The sequence below is a fragment of the Notamacropus eugenii genome, chromosome 4, assembly GCF_028372415.1.
Source record: "Notamacropus eugenii isolate mMacEug1 chromosome 4, mMacEug1.pri_v2, whole genome shotgun sequence".
Classification (NCBI taxonomy): domain Eukaryota; kingdom Metazoa; phylum Chordata; class Mammalia; order Diprotodontia; family Macropodidae; genus Notamacropus; species Notamacropus eugenii.
Genome location: NC_092875.1, coordinates 190,152,172 through 190,175,503, shown reverse-complemented (window position 1 = coordinate 190,175,503; position 23,332 = coordinate 190,152,172). Strand labels below are relative to the sequence as shown.

Genomic DNA, 23,332 nt, shown 5'->3' with positions numbered 1-23,332 from the left:
CAATCCTAGTCTCTACTACATTTGTAAACCCCTCTGGTAATGTGTAGCTGATGTCTGGATTGCAGAGGCAGAAGCCAAAGCTTCAGAGGGTTACGTAATATGTTAATAACTAGCAAATTTTGAACTTGGAGCCCCTGAAGTCTGATCCTGACTCTACTGAATTACTTTACCTCTAGGAAGGGAATATTTTTTTTTCATCCCAATAGTATTTGCATTTGTGTATGGTGTAAGAATAGACTGATTCACTTATGCCAATCAGGGATGAAAATAAGCAGTGATGAACTATAGGAAGATTTGTACACCTGGCATTACTAGATAGGATTGACGGACTTATTGTTCTTATTCTCTAACCTTTAGTAATTGCTTCCCCCTGGTTAAGCTGAGCAAATAGAGCTGAGCGTGATGGTGAGGACTCTTGTTTTCTGCTTTCATTGTCAAAGAGTGGAGGTGGTCCTGGAGGTGGTGGAGGAGGAGGAGGTGGGGGGACACCCTGCCCACTGGCGAGGACAGACAGTGCTGACGAAGGTGATGCTACTGGACCCTGTGGAAAAGAAAGAAAAAAAGAGAAGATTTAAGAACCCTTTTTGCTTTAAGATTTGTAATGTTAGGAAGTTAAAATTTGCCAAAAGGACTCTCCAGAACTGTTGGCACTGCGAAGCTTGCAATCTCAGGGATGTGAGTGCATGCAGAAAGGTGTGTGTGTGTGTGTGTGTGTGTGTGTGTGTGTGTGTGTGTGTGTGTGTGTGTGTGTGTGTGTGTGTGTGTGTGTGTGTGTGTGTGTGTGTGTGTGTGTGTGTGTGTGTGTGTGTGTGTGTGTGTGTGTGTGTGTGTGTGTGTGTGTACACCTGTGCTTTTAGTCAACTTGATGGCCCGATTCACAGTATACTTAAAGGGGCTACCAAAACCATGCACACTAGCATGGGTTTACAGGCTCACATTTGAAGGAAACTGGCCTTTCTTTACTTTAGAATAATAATAAAATTATATATACAGACACAAATATACACACAGATATGTATATGTATATATACATATATGTGTGTGTGAATATATACATGTATATATACATATATAGTCTAGGAGTGAGATATTTTTCAGGATATTGTTGCTTGTTATTATATTTGAGTGAGAATTGCTGAGGAAAATATGTAATGGCTCTTAGATACTTTCGAATCTTTTTGTAAGACTGAAGAAAAAGATATTCCTTTTCTAGATCAATTTTTCCATAGATGGATGTGTAATAATACAAAGATACTGTCCTTGGTGCTTCATAAAGGCCAAGCAAGATTTAAGATATAGATAATTGATGAGTATATGCCAGCATTGATTTTGTAGTAGATCAGCTTAAAGGGCTGACTAGTATTTTAAAAAAGCAATGTAATAGTTGAGATCTTGCCTTCTTTCCATAATGCAACACATTTTTCAACACTACATTCCAAGGTATTAAAATAGATTAGCATGATGAATTATGAGAGAGGGCAACGGGGTCCATATTTTCTGTGTTTTGTTTCTAAATAAATATGGCAAATTGTGTTTTAGATGTTAGTGATCAGCAATGGAGATTTGGGAAAAGATGGAAAATCTTTGTATAAAAAATAATTCAGTAAGCAATGCAGTACCAAATTTTTTGTAAGGAGATAAGAAACCTGCCAATTTTACATCTATTTCAAAAAGTCATTAAAAAGGATAAGCTCCAACAGGACAAGACTTTAAAAAAATCTTACCAGAGTAAGAGGCCAAATAGTGTGCAATGAAATAGCACACTTGTCATTAGAGATTAAAAACTTAATTTAATTAAAAAGAGGCTGCCAAAAGATTTAGAAAACTTTTGTTGGACAGAAATCCAGTTCAGTTTAAATGTCTGATATAAAATACTTTGCAATTAAAAAAAACCTTTGACAAACTCTAAATACTATTAGACAAATCTATTGAATTATATCAATTCATAATTTACTCAGCATGAAGAGTCAAAATTGATATGTCTGAATGTGAAATACCAAGTTTCACTGGGAAACATCCCTCCCCTCCCGACCCCCCCACCCCCATTTTCACAACTTACCCAATTTGCTTACTCAAATCCTATTTACCCAGAGATTAAACCATAAATAACTATATTCTTTATGGCTTACTAGAGTCGGAATATTTTGGATTAAATCTTATCTCTAAACTTATAAACCATGTGACCTTGGGCAAGTCACTTAAACTTTCTAAGCCTCAGTTCTTCCCTACGTAAAATGAAGGCACCACTTCATAGAGTTGTTGTGAGGCTCAGATGAAATTATGTATTTAAAGCAACTTGTAAATTTCAAAGCACTATGTTTATGTCAGTTATTTTTAGTATCTCAGTACTTCCAGATTGGATAGCTAATTAAGTGAATAGGCTTTAGACCTCTTCAGAAGTTTAGCAAAAACTCACAATTTGAAAACAATTTTTTCTTGTTATTTCTTTTGCTACTTCCACTCATAAAAAAGATCAGTATGATACCTGAACCATTCTTGTGCAATATAGATCTGGATCTGTAGATCTGGACTAAGGAGAAGCCTCAGGGGTCATTTATTCCAACTCTAAGCCAACATCTGACAGGAGCTCATTCCATCCCTACCATTTTTGGACAGCCTTCTGACCCACGCAAGGACCAGATGTTTGAAAAGAAGAGGCAAAGAGAGAAGAACTCTAATATGATGTTGGGAAATAGATTCATTTTCTTCTGGGTTTTAAAATCTTCCTTTTATGATACCAGAAAGAACATGAGAATTTTATTTGACGCAGTGCTGATATTACTTTCATTCATCTAACTAAGTTTCAGCGCTGTGCTCATGGATGCTTTCAACTTTGAAGTATTTGTTATTACTTGTGTACATTGTGACTGTAATAGTAATTTAAATGGAAAGGTCTTTCTTGTTAATTGATCTGCTTAAATCTCCTGGAAGCCTGGGTCACCTGTGGTGGGAGGAGCTTGATGAAGAGATGGAAAAGGAAGGGTGGAGCAGAATCAGGAGGAAGTGAGTGAGGGGGGTCAGGTCAGAAAGGAAAGAATGAAGGCCAACTGACACGTTGTGACAGCTGATAGTGAGAAGGCCCTGGCTGAGGGAGGGGAGCTTTGAGAATGACTTTGCCCTCTGCTGTAATCATGTTTATTAACTTTTTGGTCACCATGACGGATTTTGCTTTCTGGTTCTGGGATTTGGCTTTCTGGTGTTTAAATAAAAGTTTTTCTTCCACCTTCTATAAGGAGAGTCTTTTCTATTTTGCGATTGAGAACTATGCTGCCATATTCAGTCACCACTGGTGCTGTGAATATTGCCTTGGTGATACATTGACTCACAGAGTAAGTAAAAAAACAGAAAATTTGCTGCTAGAAACACTACTACTTTATACTCTTATTTTGAGGAAAGGGGAGAGATACAGACATCTGAAGTCACAGTGGTTCTGTCCCTCTCAGAATTCACAGCTGCCCCCAAAGAGCCATTAGGGAACACTGAAAGTAACAAGCTAAATATTCAGATTCTTGTAACTATGATACATTTGGATGGCTGACCCAGGAATGCTAAACAAAGAATTCACTACACCAAAGAAATAAATGTTGAAAACCAAAGCCAACAAAAATAAGGGAACCCAGAGGAAAGGCTGAAACTTACCTTTGTATGCTTTCAAATACAGTCCTATCACCACCATGGAAAACATAATACGATGTCCTTGTTTCCAAGGTTACTTTTGCAATTAACATTCAGGGACTCTAATGCATAAAGTATACTTGAAACTGAACTGATTAAGCATCCTGCCAACTGGATCATGTTAGGGTACACCCTGGAACATACTGGGTTATCTTTTCCTTTCTCTCCCCTTCTCTCATATTAGATGTTGAGAGATGACATCACTAGACACTAAAGCTTTCTACATTATCATTAAGGTAGTAGCTATTTAATGTCATTCCCCATTAATTGGAATTGTGGCAGCAGCCTAAGGACCTCCTCTATGGCCTGAGTTGTTCACATTTTGCCACCCTGAAGCCTGCCTTGTAAGGGTATCTGGCAGCAAGGGCTGCCTGACTCCACAATGTATCAAATGAAGGAGTTCACCATTCACTGGAAAATGATGTCAAAGATAACCATGTACACAGCTTGCATTTAGAGATAAGAGATGACTGACTTTTCTTATTGTCACCAGCCTTAGAATGATCCAAAGACATAGTGAAGCACATTGATTTGTGCCACTCCTTAGCCTGGGACTTCAACTGTTTATGTAGAAGACCTCAGGAAGCCAGATGCAGTAAAGTGTCTTTTCCAAGGATACTTGAATCTTTCACTCCAGCGCTTAGCCTAGGAGCAGCGAAAGTACGAGAGGCCCTGTGCTTCTGGAATTAAGACATTTAGATGTGAAATGTCCTCTAGATATGCCTCAGCTCTTGACACCTTGGGATTAGACTATCCTCCTTGGGGGACTGGAACACCAGTGATTTACTGATTCAGATGATCATAAAGAACTTGCTATCTAAATTCTCACATCCCTACAATGGATGTGGAGGAGCCAGAAAAGTTGACATAACCACCCCATACTCACTCTTTATTCAGTCATTATAGGACCTTGGATAGTGGAGGTCCTCATTCCTCCATGCCATGGTACAAAAGCTCCCTGATCCCTCTCTCCCTATTCTTGCAGTTCAGAGTCAATATCTTCAGTGACAAAAATCCTTCCCCATCCTGCTTTTCTCTGTCCTCCCATCACTATCTACCTTTGTCCTATTCCTGACCATTAAAATCCATAATCTTCCATATTCTTCTGTGTCATCCCATTCCATGATGCTTTCTCGACCCCTGCCAGTTTTTTTGTTACATTTTATTTTTTTCAATCTGATCATTTTCTCTCCCTCCTACTTACTTTTCCTTACTATTGAAAAAAAAAGAAAAACACACAGACACACACAGGGAAACAAAATATTGTAAACAGAATTCGCAAATTCATTATTTACCATACAGCTTTTTTTTCTACATAAAGCACTGAATTAGTCTCAAAGCATATAATGAAAATATCCCAAGATCCTGTGAATATATATGCTCACGTGTGCGCGCACACACACACATACACACACACACACACACACACACACACATACAAATGGTGCAAGATAGAATAGGAAGGGATGATCCAAAATGCTCAAGGAAGATTTTTGAGGAGAGAGAGTATACTTTCAGTTGAAGAGGAATATTATAAAAATATAAAAAGTAGAAATGCTACTTAAATTGGCCCCTGAAACTAGAGAATAATTTTAAAAGAGATATAGAAAGATTATTTTCGAAGAATGGTACTTCAGCAGGCAGAGTCAAGATGGCAGAGTAATAGCATGGATTTTCTAGAATGCTCCCATCAAGCCTAGCCAAATACCTGTAAAAAATGGTTCTAAACAAATTCTGGAGCTGCAGAACCCACAGAATGGTGGAGTAAAGCAAATCTTCAGCTCAAGACAGCCTGGAAGGTCGCCGGGTAATGTCCATTGTACCACCCTGGGAGCAGAGTGCAGTTCACTACGGGCTGTGGGTGCAGAGAGGGGACCTGAGCAGGCCTTGGGGAGACTGAATCTCTTGCACCTGTGGTGGTTACAAGACTTCATGACCCCAAAATGCTGAGGAAAAATTGGGATGTCAGTGGAAAAAGCTGTGGGACTAGTACAGGAGAGTGAAATGGTCAGACTCCAGGGCATCAGAGAGGAGAGGGAAGGAGGAACCTAAAGCAGCCACACCAGCAGCAGGGGCAGCTGCAGCCACTGTTTCTGGAGCTCTAGGCCCACAGATTGTGGGGGGATTGAGCAGCTGACAGTATACCCCCCACCCTCACTGGAAGAAGAGAACTACCTTGACAAAGAGCTCAAAAGTCAAGTAAATGGCTGGAGAAATGAGAAAAAAACAGAAAAAGAATCAGACTATAGAATCTTACTTTGGGGACAAAGAAGATCAAAACATGCAAACAGAAGAAAACAAAATCAAAGCTCCTCCATCCAAAGCCTCCAAGAAAAATATGAAATGGTCTCAGGTCATGGAAGAGCTCAAAAAGGATTTTGAAAATCAAGTAAGAAAAGTAGAGAAAAAATTGGGAAGAGAAATGAGAATGATGCAAGAAAATCATGAAAAACCAGTCAACTGCTTGCTTAAGGAGACCCCAAAAATGATGAAGAAAATAACACTTAAAAAAACAGACTAACCCAAATGGCAAAAAGATTCAAAAAGCCAATGAGGAGAAGAGTGCCCTAAAAAGCAGAATTGGTGAGAGGGAAAAGGAGATCCAAAAGCTCACTGAAGAAAACAATTTCTTAAAGATTAGAATGGAGCAGATGGAAGCTAATGACTTTATGAAAAATCAAAAAATTATAAAACAAAACCAAAGGAATGAAAAAAATAGCAGACAATGTGAAATATCTCGCTGGAAAAACAACTGACCTGGAAAACAGATCCAGGACAGACAATTTAAAAATTATGGGACTACCTGAGAACAATGATCAAAAAAAGAGTCTAGACATCATCTTTCATGAAATTATCAAGGAACACTGCCCTGATATTCTAGAACCAGAGGGTAAAGTAAATATTGAAAGAATCCACCTATCACCTCCTGAAAGAGATTCCAAAAGAAAAATTCCTAGGAATGTTGTAGCCAAATTCCAGAGTTCTCAGGTGAAGGAGAAAATATTGCAAGCAACCAGAAAGAAACAATTCAAGTATTGTGGAAATACAATCAAGATAACACAAGATCTAGCAGCTTCTACATTAAAGAATTGAAGGGCTTAGAATATGATATTCCAGAAGTCAAAGGAGCTAGGATTAAAACTAACTACTCAGCAAAACTGAGTATAATACTTCAGAGGAAAAATGGTCATTCAATGAAATAGAGGACTTTCAAAGATTCTTGATGAAAAGACCAGAGCTGAATAGAAAATCTGACTTTCAAACACAAGAATCAAGAGAAGCATGAACAGGTAAACAGGAAAGAGAAATAATAAGGGACTTACTAAAGTTGAACTGTTTACATTCCTACATGGAAAGATTATATTTGTAACTCTTGAGACATTTCTCAGTAGTTGGGTAGTTGGAGGGATTATATACATATAGACGGAGGGCACAGAGTGAGTTGACTAGGAAGGGATGACATCTAAAAAATAATATTAAAGAGTGAGAGGAATATATTCAGAGGAGAAAGGGAGAAATGGAGTGGCGTAAATTATCTCTCATAAAAGAGGCAAGAAAAAGCTTTTTCAATGGAGGGGAAAAAGGGGGAGGCGAGAGGGAAAAAATGATGCTTACTCGCATCACATTTGGCTTAAGGAGGGAATAACATACTGTCAATTTGGTATGAAAATCTATCTTACACTACAGGAAAATAGGGGAGAAAAGGATAGGAGGGGTATGTGTGTGGGAATGATAGAAGGGAGGGCAAAAGGGAGGAGGGGGTGATTAGAAGTAAACACTTTTGAGGAGGGACAAGGTCAAAAGAGAGAACAGAATGAATGGGAGGCAGGATAGGATGGAGGGAAATATAGGTAGTCTTTCACAATATGACTTTTATCAAAGTCTTTTGCATAACTACACATGTAAAAACCTATATTGAAATGCTTGCCTTCTCAGTGGGGATGGGTAGGGAGGGAGAAAGGGAGAGAAGCTGGAACTCAAGGTTTTAAAAATAAATGTTACAAACTGTTTTTACATACAACTGGGAAAGAAGATATGCAGGTAATGGGATATAGAAATCTATCTTGCCCTAAAATAAAATTGTGGAGCTGGGGATAGGGGAAGGGAGGGGTGTGATAGAAGGGAGGGCAGATTGGGGGAAGGGGTAATCAGAATGCATGGTGTCTTGGGGTGGGGAGAAGGGAGAGATGAGGAGAAAATTTGGAACTCAAAATCTTGTGGAAATGAGTGTTGGAAACTAAAACTAACTAAATAAATAAAAATAATAAAAAGAATGGTACTTCAGCAAACACATGGAGGAAAGAATCTGGGAATGAAAACCAACCCATTAACCCCTCATCTATGCTTGTTGAAATCCTTCTCTCCCTTCAAGTTTCCATCCATGTATCATTTCCACCATGAAGACAAGACAGCCTACAGGTTTTAGTGGTCTTCCAGTATTTGAAGGACTGTCCTGCAGAGAGGGGATTAGACTTGCTCTGTTTGATGGCAGAAGGTAGAACTAGGGATGAGGAGGCAAGTTTCAAAGAAGCCAATTTAGGCTCAATGCCAGGAAAAAAGCATGTCTAACAATCAGAAAAAGTGGAGTGGACTGTCTCAGAGGTGGGAGGTTCCCCCTCCTTGGTGGTCAAGTAAAAGTTAGATGATCACTTATCGGTTATATTTTGTAGCAAGGATTCCATTCATGTACAGGTTGAACTGTGTGTGTGTTCATCTTTCATTGCCGAAGAAAACCAGGCCATCAGAGAAATGATGACATGACTTGCACTTGACTGTTTTGAGTGAGGGAGGGCTGTGCAGGTCACCAGCCTCACTTCTCCTCCAGAGCCAGCTGAATCTAGTGACCAGATATTCATCAGGATGACTGGAGATGACTCAGGATGAGGCATTAGGGTTAAGTGACTTGCCCAAGGTCACACAGCCAGTGAGTGTCAAGTGTCTGAGGTGAGATTTGAACTCAGGTCCTCCTGACTCCTGCACTGGGTGCTTTATCCACTGCACTACCTAGCTACCCCTACAGGCTGAACTAGATATCTGTTGACATTCCTTCTAATTTTCCAATTCTGTGGCTTAAATGCCTACCCTGTCACTTGCTGGCTGAGTAGCCTCTGGCAAATTACTTCCCCTCAGTTACTTTATTCTCAGTTTCCTCATTGGCGAAATGGTAAGGTCAGACCAAACAGCCCCAGTTCCAAACCTGTGATTGTGTGAAGGGCTATGAATGGTTCTCAACAGAGGCATTTTGGGCAAGCTCTAAATAAAGGATACTATTCAATAAAATACATTCTTTTGTGCAAATTAACTGAATAATTCAGGTCCATCAAAAAATGATTTCTTCAGTGATTAGTGGGGTTTTTTTTGTCTTCTTATATGGAAAAGTGATTCAATTTTAGTTCTATATCATGGCATCATAAATTGCAAAGCTAGAAGAAACTTTGAAAGAATATTTCAGAAAATTCCCTGCCTTCAAGTGGCTATTCTGACCAGTATTTAATATGTGAGACCATGAGGCACAGAGAGTCACCCAGATAATAAGGGATACACTAAATAGCATTTTCAATAGCACAATGGTCTTTCCACCTGGCTACATTACTACTTCCCAAGAAGAAGACTGTGAAAAGCCAGGAAAAGAAGGGTAGATTCTCACTGGAGAAACCCCAGGAGATGATGACTAGAACCAGCTTACTTACTCAAACCCACTGAGTGAACAATAACTCTTACACAAAAGTTCACCTGTCCCACTTTCTTTGGAATTATGTATTAGGAATCACTCAATTAATCCTATCCTTCTAGTCCGTAATGAATAGAGAGTTTTGAAATGCCAAAAACATGTCAACCATGGGCTCCAGCTTTCTGAATAGGAAAACCAGTACTTTCAGGATTTTAACCAAATTCTAGAGTCCAGAGTTCATTATAAAAACAAACAAACAACCCAAATCACAGCCTTAAAACTTGCCTTGTGAAGGACTCAGAAGATTAACTCTGAACAGATGTTAAATGCAAAGTTATTCAGCAAAGACTATTTGATAGTTATGGGATTTGCAGAGATTGCAAATCTTCTTTTTCTCTAGGTTGACTTCAGCTGTTTCCCTGGAGAACAGCTGCTTTCCCCATTCTGACACATGAGGTGTGACTACAAAAGACTGGGACTGGTTCTTGTGCAGCATGTGGAAGCTGTCACTTCATACATACAAGCATTGGTTGTCATCAAATGTGTTACTTGTCAGTGTTCTGATAAAATCACGCATTTATAATTTGGGGGGGGGGGGAACGCACTGAGAGGAGCTCCTGCCTCTGAAACATCTCTCACTGGCAAGACAAAGTTAAGAATTTAGGGGATTATCCTTGTAATTCAGGACAAAAACCCTGCCCTGCTTATGCCCTAGTTACTTGGAGAGTTAAGGAAAAACTGAACTTTGTGCCTAACGTATCTGGACAAATTGCTTTTATTCCACATCTTGTCTCACCATTGAAGGATTGTGGCAATAGGTATCTCAGTTGTGCTGAAGCTTGACATGATATAAAACAGAAAGTTCAATTATTTAAGTGGATAATTAAATCAAAGAAATTTGCTGCAGAGGAAGACATGGAGTTTTTGTTTTTTTTTGTTTTTTTTTTAATAATCTGAGGCAGGGGTGGGGAACCCATAGCCTCAAGGCCACATGTGGCCTTCTAGGTCCTTGTGGGTGGCCTTTGGACTGAGTCCAAGTTTTACTGAACAAATCCTTAGGTCCTCAAGTGCAGCCCTTTGACTGAATCTACATTTCACAGAACAAATCCCCTTAATAAAAGGATTTGTTCAGTAAAACTTGGACTCAATCAAAACACACCCAAGGACCTAGAAGGTCACATGTGGCCTTAAGGCCAGAGGTTCCCTATTCCTGGGAGCTGTTTGTATTGGACATCTTTAAACACCTATATATTTCTGAGACACTCAATTTCAAAGACTTCCGGATATTTAATTCTAGAACAGTATATCGATACAGACAACAGAGTTTCTAAGTTAATAATCCTCTCCACGTTCCCACTCCCATAAAGTCGCAAAATGAATGATGTGAAGAATAGGAAAGTGAACTGCATTTGTGTGACATATGCTATTTTGTCTGAAAGTAAGGGCCTTAAGGCTCTCCTATCCAATTTCAGAATTCAGTGATTTTGGTTCTACCTCTGTGAAGCAAGAATTTGTCAATATATTCTTAATTTTTTTTGCTATTGAATTTTTAACAGTTGAATGGTCACCCTCTACAGCAGTCCCACATATAAGGATATACCAAGTTTCTCCCTAAAACAAAGGCTGTCTATATGCTTAGAAGTCATGGAATACTATAGTCTCTGAAGAATTAAAATTGTGGGTCACCTAAAGGGCAGAGGGGAAGCCTATGGTGGGCATGAGTAGGCCACAGCATATAACCAATCAAGAACTGCACAGGAAGAGGTATAAAGAAAGGTATGAGACATAACTAAGAAAGAAAGGTGACCTAGATATATGAGAGCAAGGGATAACCAATAAATGGCCCATTTACTCCACTGGTATCCATGCATTTTAAGAGATCTAAAGGAAGGCCTTCAATACATTGGGGACTTAGGGGAAGACATGGGCAAAAGTTGCAGATGGTGGAAAGGAATGAGTGGGTTAAAAGTTGCATTTTCACAGGAAATACCTACATGAGATCACAGATCTGTAAAAGCATTGAAGTGTCCCTAGGGTCTTGAAGATGGTAGGGTCTTCACTGTTGGTTGAATTGAATGGCTAGTTCCCAGGAAGTAGCAAAGGCATTTAAGATAAATTGGGGTAGAATCTAAGTGTACAAGGCACCAGGCCCAGCAGTTCCAGGCTCAAGAGGTGAAGGTTTATAATTAGTTTAACTTTAACTCCTTGCAGAAGGGAAGGTGGGTCCAGTGTTTATGTCTTGTGCTTATAACTTTATTCATCATTGACAGATGTCCCACTGATAGCCAATCAAATGATCTGAGAGCTTTAGGATGGGCAACATTCTAATGAAATCATCTGAGGGTGGATATATGTCCTATATTAATATCAAGATGTATGATAGATTTCAATCTGGAAAGGACCTTGGTGGTCATAGGAGCTTGGATTTGGAGTTGGAAGGGACCTCATGGGTCACCTGATTTAACTTCTTCCTTTTATGGAGAACTGAGGTCAGGAGAGGGCAAGCCACTCGATACACACACATGTGTAAGTATGTATATACATGTGTACATATAAACAGTGGAAATAAACAGGCACACAGGTACATATGAATATGTGTATAACTATACAAATAGATTTTATTTATACAGGCATACATATAAATATATCATGATTTGTGCACAAATATAAATCTATATACAATATATATATGTATATAGGTACTATGTATGCATATATACAGGTGTATATCTATGTGCATATGAAGGAACAAGCCATATCTTATCTAAACTCACATATCACCCCCAAAACACAGCAAAATACTCAGGATGGCTCAGTGGATAGACCAGAAAAAGGAAGACCTGAGTTCAAATCTGGCCTCAGACATTTATTAGCTGTGTGAGCAATTCATTTAACCTCTGTTTGCCTTAATCCATTGGAGAAGGAAATGGCAAACCACTCCAGTATCTTTGTCAAGAAAATCTCATGTCATGAAGAGTCAGACATGACCGAATGACTAAACAACAATTCCCAGATAGACACACGAATATTACATGCACAGGTGTGTATGGGTATAGATACACATACACATACATGCAATTCACATATGCCAGGATTTAAATTCATGTCTTCTGATTCTAAAACCTAGAGTTCTTTCCACTGCACCAAGCCAATACCATTATTATACAGATGAAGAAATTGGGATCCATACAGGTTACTGACTTTCCCAAGTTTACAGAGGTAGGAACAGGGAGAGCCAAGGATTTGAACCCCGAGACTTTGCCTCCGAATTCAGCACCTTTTCTACTGTACCAAAGGGCCTCCCATCAAAGAATCACATTTCTATTTATTGGTTAATTGTCCAGTCATTTCAGTGGTGTCCAACTCTTCGTGATCCCATTTGGGGTTTTCTTGGCAAAGATACCGGAGTATCTTTAATATGAGCAATCTTTGCATCTTTGCCATTTCCTGCTCCAGCTCATTTTACAGATGAGGAAACTGAGGCAAACAGAATTAAATGACTTGCCCAGGGTCACACAGTAAATATCTGAGGTTAGATTTGAACTCAGGAAGAGTCCTCCTGACTCCGGGCCAGGAACTCTAGCCATTGTGCCACATAATTGCTCCATTGGTTAACTACTTCCTTCCAAAACTTGTAATCTCTGATACAGCCTTTATCTCAAAGGAGAGATGAAATGTAGCAAAAGAAGGTATTGAGATAGGCTGTAAAGAGAACTGGCTGGCAGTCGGGTAATAGCACAAACTTGCATATTCAAACTCATATGTTAATATAAACTAAGCGAACAAGAATTATGACAATTATATGCTACCCTGTAAGGGCCTGGCTTCTGAAGAAGTATCACATGTCAATCAAGAATTGGTTAAGGAAACCTAGAGAATGTGAAGCTTCAAGTCAAATTGTTTAGTCTGCAAAGCACTTTGGGATCTCTTTCAGTGAAAGGTGATAAGTGCATGATGTATTAATAATGCATAACTAAGTTACGTTAATGCTGTTTTAACGCAATAGCAGTAATTCAGACCTTTCAAATTTAGACTATAAGACAATATAACTAAATATCTGCATGAAGTACCAAATGGAATACTACTGATTTTTTGTTTTACTCTTCACTTAACTATCTATAGCATAATGCATTTCTGATCAAGCTAAATACATTAGAAGCAAATTAAATATAAAACCCAGGAAAATATATTAAAGCCAAGAAGGTAATTTTTTTGATTTGATACTAATCAATTCAAAATCAAATTTTTCAAAATTCAATTCAATTGAACATTTATTCAGTGCCAACTCTATTTCTGAGCACTTTGCTATGTACTGGGGGAGATTTATGGGGTTTATAGTCTAATATTTCATTAATTCATATATGTATGTATAAGCATTCCAGTACTTTGATGGTTCTATGATCTCATTGATAAAGGAACACCCTCCACTGGTGTCAAGAGCAGCCCATGTATGCCTTCTCACCTTGGGTAATTCTTGGCCTTGTTTTCCCATGAGTCATTCAAAGAGTATCCACCTAATGTTTTGGAGTCCCTTAACCCCTGTTTGCCTCAGTTCCTCCTCTGTAAAATGGGAATATGCTGGAGAAGGAAATGGAAAACCACTCCAGTATTTTTGCCAAGAAAATCCCATGGAACTGAATGACTGAACAACACACAAACACACATACAAAGGACTCTAGATATATAATATAACATGATGATTATTATATAATAGTACTCACACTTATATAATACAATTATATATTAATACAACATACAATTAAACAACATATACACAATCCTTATAAAAGTTACAAGGATTGTGTTATATAATATACACATATACCATAACACATAATCATATTAGTATAAATTATAATTATACACACATCAGTATATACATACACACATGTGTATTAGCTATTGCACAATATAAATGACATGCTATAACACACAATATACAATTTATATCACGTTACTATATAATTATATACACATATGCATGTGTTCATACAAGTGGAGTTCTTACGCTGTTTCTCTGTTATCATTTGCCCTTGCCACACAAGTAGCTCAACTCCTTTTCTGATCATTCCTTTTCTTTACTTTCTGAAAATACACTGTTGCCTGCTTGAACCCACTGTACATGCATCTTCCCATTGCCCTTTGGTTCACCGAGAATTTTGATTTCTTGAAAAGAGTGGTTTGCAGGATTCATAGTCATTGTTGGGAAACAGCATTAGAAGATCAATAGTACTGAACAGATTGGTCTCTTCAGCAATTTAGTATTGTTGAAAGCACTGCCCTATTTTTCCAAATGCAATCTAGCTTGCTCTCTTTCTGTTCTTTAATTCTGGACCCAACTGCATTATCTGCCCCAGACATATGTAACAATCTGCTAAGTCAATGGACTATCCATTTAGCTATTCAGATCATAGTTTTTCCCATAGTTTAGTAAAGAAAAATGAAACAAGTAACTACCATTCTACCCCAATACCTCATCTTGGTGTATAAACGATGGTGGATTGCTCAAGTCTATGCAAATATGACACACTCTGGAAGGCTATATGATGCTGGCAAAGTTTCAGACAGAGAACATATGAACAAAGTGTGTCTACTTTCTGAGACCCAGCCTAGCAAAATTCACCGTTAAAGGATGTTTCTTGTTGGCTGAAGCAACTCACAAACCTATCTACTAAAGCCAGGATGGGTTGTTGGGCTGCATCAATGGGGAGACCATCCACATCAGTGAAATCACTTAAAGAATTGAAGTCCACAGTTTCTAGGCCATACAAAGGATGGACTTCTTTCCAAATGATATAATTTCAAGTTCAAACTACCTCTGATTAGTTTATGAAAAGGAAACAAACCTCAGTGTCAAGTGCAGGTCAACATTTGACATCTCATTTAATTATATTCTATTCATTAAAGAAAAAAGAAAATGAGAGTACCATGCATGGTAGGGGAGATTTCTACCAAGGAGGCACCACTTTTCATTTTATTTCAAGTCTATCTAGGAAGCCAGGCCGACTTTTTATAAAGATTGTTCATATTTAATTAAATGAATTGCGTAATTCCCCACTTGGTATTTTACTTTGTGTTGATCCATTTCCTTATGTTAACCCAAATATTATCAAACTTTTAATGAATAATTGTTGTCTAATAAAGAAAAACATTATTTTAAAGTACCTTGAAAACATAAAAGCTCAGTTTTCCCACAGTACCATTAACAGCTAAATTTCTCAGAGAAAAGATTTTGTACCAGAACCCATGGATAAAAATTTTGGGTCATCTCTACAACTAATACACATTTTATACACTAAATCTTCAAAAATGAGACAATTCCTAATTCATTCTAGAAGAAAAAAATCTTCCTTTCCTTTCTCCCTAACCCCCACAACTTATGAATGAGAACAACACAAAGATATCCAGGAATTTCTTGGACATTCAGAGAGAGGCAATATTAAAAAGAACAGGATTAAAATGAGAAATTTCAGACAGGAATCTTTTGGAGAAAACCACATGTGCATTGGAGAAATCTCTTTTTCTTTTCTCCAACTATTTATAAGCAGATATATAAAGCTAGCAAACCCCAGGACTCAATAGTATTTTTCCTTAAATACATGTATACATAATATTTATGCGCATTAATAAAACACAGTCCAAGAGATTCAAAATAATGATCTTTAAAAACAAATGCGTTAAGCCACAGAGCTTTTGTGAAGATGTTTCTTTTGTAAAAGTAGCTTAGTGGTAGCCTATTAACTACAACATTTTAAGCCACCTGTCTCTAAATGTTCATGGTGGCTATTAGTAGACACATTACACGATTAAACAGCTGAAATGCAGGAATGTTGCTTTTTTTGAGCAAAAACTATCTCCCTCCTCTTCTTATATTTCTTGGATACATGATCTGTTTAGCTCCTAATTTCTAAATCATTTTAAAAACACACTGGATCTGCTTATCACTTGTTCAGATTAAATAATCTATTCCCCTCTAGTCAGTGGTGGCAACACAACTATCAAATTAAGTATTTTCAAGGACTTCTATAAAGAATAAACATTATTTCAGTCACTGAACACTCTGACTTCTAATGTGTTACAACTGCACAAATGGACAAGTGATCCCATAGGGAAAGTTTTTTATAAGTGGTCAATTTTGCAAAACAAATAATAATTCCACATGACTTGTGAGTAATGAATATCATGAAAAGTAGATCAAAAGGGAAGAAGTATGAGAGCCGTCTAGAACACAACTTAAAGCCCTAACCTAAAATCCATGCATTATTGGTAGCAGTATGAGCAATTCAAAGTTTTAGAAATTATGGTTCCGTTAAAATTTTAGTTGTCATACCAATTTTGTTTTTCCTTTAAGTTGAGAGGTTTTGTGTGAACAAATTAAAATGTTTTTTAATTTCCCCAAATATTTTAAAATTCTATATACTTATATTTTACAAGGAAAATCCCTCAGTTCACTTTCATGTATAATCATGTTAATGCCTTATGAATGCACATTCTTCACAAGTGTAAAACAAACCTTAATTCAGAAACATGCTATTAATTCTTTGGGGTGGATATACATATTGTATCTAGCTAAATCATATTTAATTATTCATAATAAAGAAATGTATTACTTTCAGAGAACATTTCAATGCCAAGAATTCCAACTTTGAGTAGAAAATTTCAAGTGGAAATTTTTTTTTTTTGAGGAAACAGAGGTTGAGTGACTGATTTAAATGTATGAGGCCAGATTTAAACTGAGGTCCTTATGACTTCAGGGCCAGTGTTCTATCCTCTATGCTACCTAGCTGCCCTTCTAATGGAAATTTTAAGATTACTGAGTTATGAAAATCATTGCGAATTGATTTAAGCATTTTAAATATGTGGTTTTTCTTTCTTTTTTTTTTTAACACAATTTATTTATTTTTTAGTTCTTAACATTCACTTCCACAAGAATTTGAATTAAAAAATTTCTCCTCATCTCTCCCCACCCCCTACCCCAGGACACCATGTATCCCACCCATCCCTTTCTCTAGTCTGTCCTCCCATTACCCACCCTTCTTCCATTCCCTTTTCCCTCTATTTTCCTATATGGCAAAATAGATTTCTATACTGCATTGCACGTATAGCTTTATTTCCAGGCATCCTAAAACAACTTTTAACATTCATTTTTAAGGCTCTGAGTTCCATATTCTCTCTCTTCCCACCCACCCTCATGGAGAAAACAAGCAATTCAATATAGGTCACATATGTGTAACAATGAAAAGCACTTCCATAATAGTTATGTTGAAAAAGTCTAACCACATTTCCCTCTGTCCTATCCTGCCCTTCATTTATTCCATTCTCTCCCTTGACTTGTCCTCCCACAATAGCGTTTGCTTCTGATTATCCCTTTCCCCAAGTTGCTGTCCCTTCTATTATCCTCCCTTTCCTATCCCCTTCCCTCTTGCCTTCCTGCAGGGTAAAACAGATTTCCATATGGAATGGAGTGTTATTCCCTCTTTAAGCCAAATCCCAAGAAAGTAAAGCTCAATTATTTCCTTTCATCTTCCCCCTCTTCCCCCCCATTGTAGAAGCTCTTTCTTCCTTCTTTTATGTGACGTGATTCATTACATTCTACCTCTCCCTTTCTCTTACTCCTAGTACATTCCATTCAACAGTAAATTTTACTTTTTTTAGATATTTTCCCTTCATGTTCAGCTCACCCTGTGCCCTCTATGTGTATGTATGTATGTACATATATATACACACATACACCCATACACACATATATACATACATATATAATATACACACACATACATACCCATACACATTGCTATATCTATTCCCTCTAATACTGAAAAAGGTCTCATATGTTACAAATAACATCTTTACATGCAGGAATATAAACAGTTCAACTTTAATGAGTTCCTTAAGGCTTCCTTTCCTGTTTACCTTTTCCTTTTGATTATTGTATTTGAAAGTCAAATTTTCTATTCAGCTCTGGTATTTTCAGCAAGAATGCTTGCAAGTCCTCTATTTCATTGAAATTCCATTTTTCCCCCTGAAGTATTATACTCAGGTGATTCTTTGTTTTAATCCTATCTCCTTTGACATCTGGAATATGATATTCCAAGCCCTTGGATCCCTTAGTGTAGAAGCTGCTAAATCCTGTGTTATCCTGATTGTATTTTCACAATACTTGGATTGTTTCTTTCTGGCTGCTTGTAATATTTTCTTCTTGACCTGGGAACTCTGGAATTTGGCTACAATACCTAGGAATTTTCCTTTTGGGAGCTCTTTCAGGAGGTGACTGGTGGATTCTTTCCATTTCTATTTTACCCTCTGGTTCTAGAATATCAGGGCAGTTTTCCTTGATAATTTCTTGGAAGATGAGGTCTAGGCTTTTATTTGATCATGGTTTTCAGGTAGACCAATAATTTTTAAATGATCTCTCCTAGATCTATTTTCCAGGTCACTGGTTTTTCCAATGAGATACTTCACACTGTCTTCTATTTTTTCATTCTTTTGGTTTTGTTTTATAATTTCTTGGTTTCTCATAAAGTCATTAGCTTCCATCTGCTCCACTCTAATTTTTAAAGAACTATTTTCTTCAGTGAACTTTTTAACCTTCTTTTCCATTTGGCCAATTTTGCATAAAGCATTCTTCTCCTCATTAGCTTTTAGGACCTTTTTTTTTTCAATTTGGGTTAATCTATTTTTAAAGATGTTATTCAGTATTTTTTGGGTATCCTTTAGCAAGCTGTTGACTCACTTTTCATGATTTTCTTGCATCACTCTCATTTCTCTTCTCAATTTTTCCTCCACCTGTCTTACTTGATTTTCAAAATCCTTTTTGAGTTTTTCCATGGCCTGAGACCATTGCATATTTTTTTTGGAGGTTTCGGATGTAGAAGCCTTGACTTTTATGTCTTCTTCTGATGTTATGTTTTGTTCTTCCTTATCAGAAAGAATGGAAGAAAATAACTTTTCACCAAGAAAGTAATCTGCTAGAGTCTTATTTTTTCCTCTTTTTTTGGCATTTTCCCAGCCAGTTACTTGACTTTTGGGGTATACTCTAGGGACCTGTAAGTTCTCAGTTCACAATCAAGGGAGAGGAGTTTACTCCTCTCTTGGTCTGTGCTGTGGTCTGTGAGCAACCGCAAGCACTCTTTTTCTGTCCTGGAACTGTGAGTAGGATTCCCTCTCCACAGAGGCCACCAGTTCCACCATGCTAGCACTCCTGTTCACCCCAGGACTACCACTCAGAACTGAGACCCAGATCAGTTGCTTGATTCTCCCAGGGTCTTTAGGCTGAGGGTTCCAAAAGTGGACCCTGCTTCTGCCCTGGGGCAGGGCTGAGGCCAGACTGCACTCCCCTTTTACCCAGGTGAATGAGCTTTCTTACTGACCTTTGAAGCTATCTTTGGAGTTTGTGGGTTGAGAATTTTGGGAACCACAGCTGTTACCTGTGATTCCATGCCCTGAAGCCTGCTCCAGTCCTGTCCTTGTAGTGTGACCCAGACTGGGCTGTGACTGACCTTTCCTGTTGGCCTTCCAGGCTGTTTTGGGCTGGAAATCTCTTTCACTCTGTCATTTTGTGGCTTCTGCTGCTCTAGAATTCAGAGTCATTTTTTACAGGTATTTCATGGGCTATGGGGGGGAGAGCTCTACATGGTTTTTCATGGCAACTATTATTAAACAGTTATCCATTGTCTCTATTAAAATTGAACATTTTCATTATAAAAAGTATATTATTTGTTCTTCATGAAGAACAACATGCTATAACCTAGATGGCCAAAAAAAGGATGGTCACACAACTGTATTGGACATTTAGGACCAAGATTATTTTTTCCCCTAAAGGCAAATTATCATTTATCCCTTCAAATAAGAAGAAAAGCATTTAAACCCAAAGAAATTATCATTTTGCCAAAGCTTCTTAGTAGTTCTAACCATTCCTCCTTTCAACCCTCCCCTTGATTCCATACTGCTTCTTAAATACTTCTGGTGAGGGTATCTGAGTCATGGCAGTTGATGAGAAAAAATAGAAAAAGAAAAGAAGTAAAACCAGGGTAGCCACAAGAACATTTACTTGGAAATGGCACATATTGCCTCTCCAAGGATGCTTTGGTTCTACTGCTTACCAACTGTGTGGTCTCAAAGAAGTTACTTCACTTCTTAGCCTTAGTTTCCTAACAGCTGTAAAATGAGGGAATTAGACTCAATGATCTCTGAGGTGTCCTCTAACTCTAAAAACTATGATTCTTTGTAAATAAGCAAATTATTATTTCAGAATACTTATAGCATTTTAGTGGAGACTTTTGGTTTTAACAAGCAATTTATGCAAATTGCATATGCAAAAAGCAAACAAGGTATAGAGTCTGGGGGCAGATATTGAACACACCCAGTTTTACTTGAATTATCCAGAATTTTTTTTTTGGCTGAATCATCCTGCTAACTGCCTTGATTACTTGCTTTGTTTAACCAGCAGTGCCCTTGGGCCCCCAAACTATTCTTTTCTCATGGTCTCCCTGGACTGACAGCCTGAAAATATAATTTCTAGAGAAAAAGGAAAGATTAAACTACATTTTTCATGAGAAAATTTTCCAGGGTTAAAGATAGCAAGTAGATATATCAGAGAGACAAACTATAAAGAACACAGCTAACAGTTATATAAGAAGCAACAGTGACTTTTGGCTGAATGTAGCTGGACATGGGCCCTAGTTCTCCATGTCATTTTGCCACAGAGACCTGGTCTGAGCTGCCACAGGATTCAAGATTTTGGGGGTTTTAAGACCCCAATGGAAATTCATTCTGATTTCAAATAATTTAAACTAAGGGTAGAGACCAGAGGCTTTTCTAAAACACAATTTATACCTGGCTTTGGATTATCTTTTAGGTGATTTTCCCCTAAATGTATTTTATTTATCCTCTTTTTCTCTTAGGCAAAAACAAGTTTAAATCACATGAGTTCACATCAACTGAAGAAAGGTGCAAAATGGTATGTGGGGTTTTATTAGAAGGTGCAAATGAATCACGTGGAAATAATCAAGAGTTATCTGTAGTCAAATGGATCATCTACAGTAAAATCTTTGCTAAAGATCATAGCATCTTTATCAGTTGTGTTATTATTCTTTATTTTGTCATTTTCAGTTGTTACCAACTCTTCATGGCTCCATTTGGAGTCTCCTTGGCAAAGATACTGGAATAGTGTACCATTTTCTTCTTCAGCTCATTTTATAGATGAAGAAACTGAGGCAAACGGGGTGAAGTAATTTGCCCAGGGTCACACTGCTAGTAAGTGTCTGAGGCTGGATTTGAACTCACATGATGAGTCTGGCATTTTATCCACTGTGCCACCTAGCTGGCCCCTATCAGTTGTATAATGGTACCCTCATGTAATGGGCCTGGGATCTATGTAGAAAGATTCTTGCACAGAACACTCACAAAGTGGGTGCTCTGCCTCTTCAACATATAAGAATAACTCCTGGCCTCTCTCTGATCAGCCAAGAACTGATATCCCCCCATGAACTCTTGATCTTCTTGGGTGGAAGGAGCAGCTGAGCTCAAGTGAGATAACTGAATTCAGCATTCTGAAAGTATTTTATCTTTAAAAACCTCAACTGAAGTGCTCACTTGGTGATACTTTAAGTGAATCATGAATCAGAATTAAACAGCTTGAGTTCTTGGGTAAATGCCTGGCAGTAAATAGCACAATCTTGACCATTAGAACAGATAGATTTGTGGGTTTCTTTTAGAAATTTACTTCTGTTTTGTCTAGCTAGAAAAGATTTAAGTATTTTCCATAATGCTTATAAATCTAAGCAAATGAACACATGAGTAAAAGTTTTGACATCTAAAAGAAAACTAAAGCATTTCAAAACATGAAAAGTTTATTTAATGTAACTCTTTCATAGTTAGCACACTCAATTTTGAAATATTCCTAACAAAGAGGCATATATTCTGATACTCTAATGGCTCTGAGACCCCACTAACGCGTTTATTCCTTCTAATGGTACATACCACAATCCATCTCTGCTTGTCTATGGATCTCTGTAAATTTACCTAGTCTACCCCTTACTGAAGACCTTCCTCTCATTTTCTGGACATTGCATGGCTACCAGTGGAAGGTGTGTGTTGTCCATCAGTTTACTCTTCCTATGTAACTAGCCCATCTTTTTTTTTTTTTCAGTTGTACAGATTCTTCTAATAACATCTTTTATACTATTTCTCCTGCGTACTCCCACATACATCTCTCCATTGTCTTTTGTTGTGATACTTAACTTTCGCTCACAGATAAGTAAAATCCAAATGTTAGGAAATGGTTTATATCTTCTCTCTCATTACATTTTTTCCCCAGAGTTGTTGACAAGTGGCAAAATGGATTGATCAGTTTCATTTCAGTTTTCAGAGAAGAATGATGGGTCAAATCTAATAAGATGAAATTTAATAGGAATAAATTACTATACTTAGGTTAAAAAAAGCCCTACTACATAAGTACACATTAGGGGAGGCAAAGCTAGTTAACTGAAAGAAAAAAGCTGCTGGATGTTACAGTGGATAGATAAAGTGCTGTGCTCAGGAAGACCTGAGTTCAAATACGACTTCAGATACTTCCTAAGGGTGTAATGCTGGGCAAGTCACTTAACCTCTGTTCACCTCAGTTTGCACAACAGTAAATTGGGGATCATAACAGCACCTCTCTCCCAGAGTTGTGAGGATTAAATGAGGTAATATCTGTAAAACACTTAGCACAGTGCCTGCCTTGTTTCCTTCTTTCCAATAACGTGGCAAACAAAAAAAGTTAACGTGATTTTAGGCTATGTTAAGAGAACCACAAGTCCAGAATGAAGGAGGTATCAATATGATTATAATCTGTCCTGATCAGATTACATCTGGAGTATTATATTCATTTCTGAGCATTACATTTTTAGGAAGGGCATTGAAAGTTTGAACAGTTTTATAGGAGGATGATGAATATGTTGAGGGAACTTGAAACTATGCAAGTGAAAGGAACTGGAAGTTTAT

The 23,332-nt window shown here is 37.7% G+C and overlaps 1 protein-coding gene across 1 annotated transcript in view; it reads right to left on the bottom strand.

Annotated features, from left to right (window-relative positions):
* CAP2 (cyclase associated actin cytoskeleton regulatory protein 2) overlaps window positions 1-23,332 on the bottom strand; it is a 165,567-nt gene that overhangs the window by 9,829 nt on the left and 132,406 nt on the right. Inside the window, exon 8 of the mRNA XM_072603923.1 lies at window positions 352-541. Coding sequence (XP_072460024.1) covers window positions 352-541 — 190 coding nt within the window. The remainder of the gene's footprint in view (window positions 1-351; window positions 542-23,332) is intronic.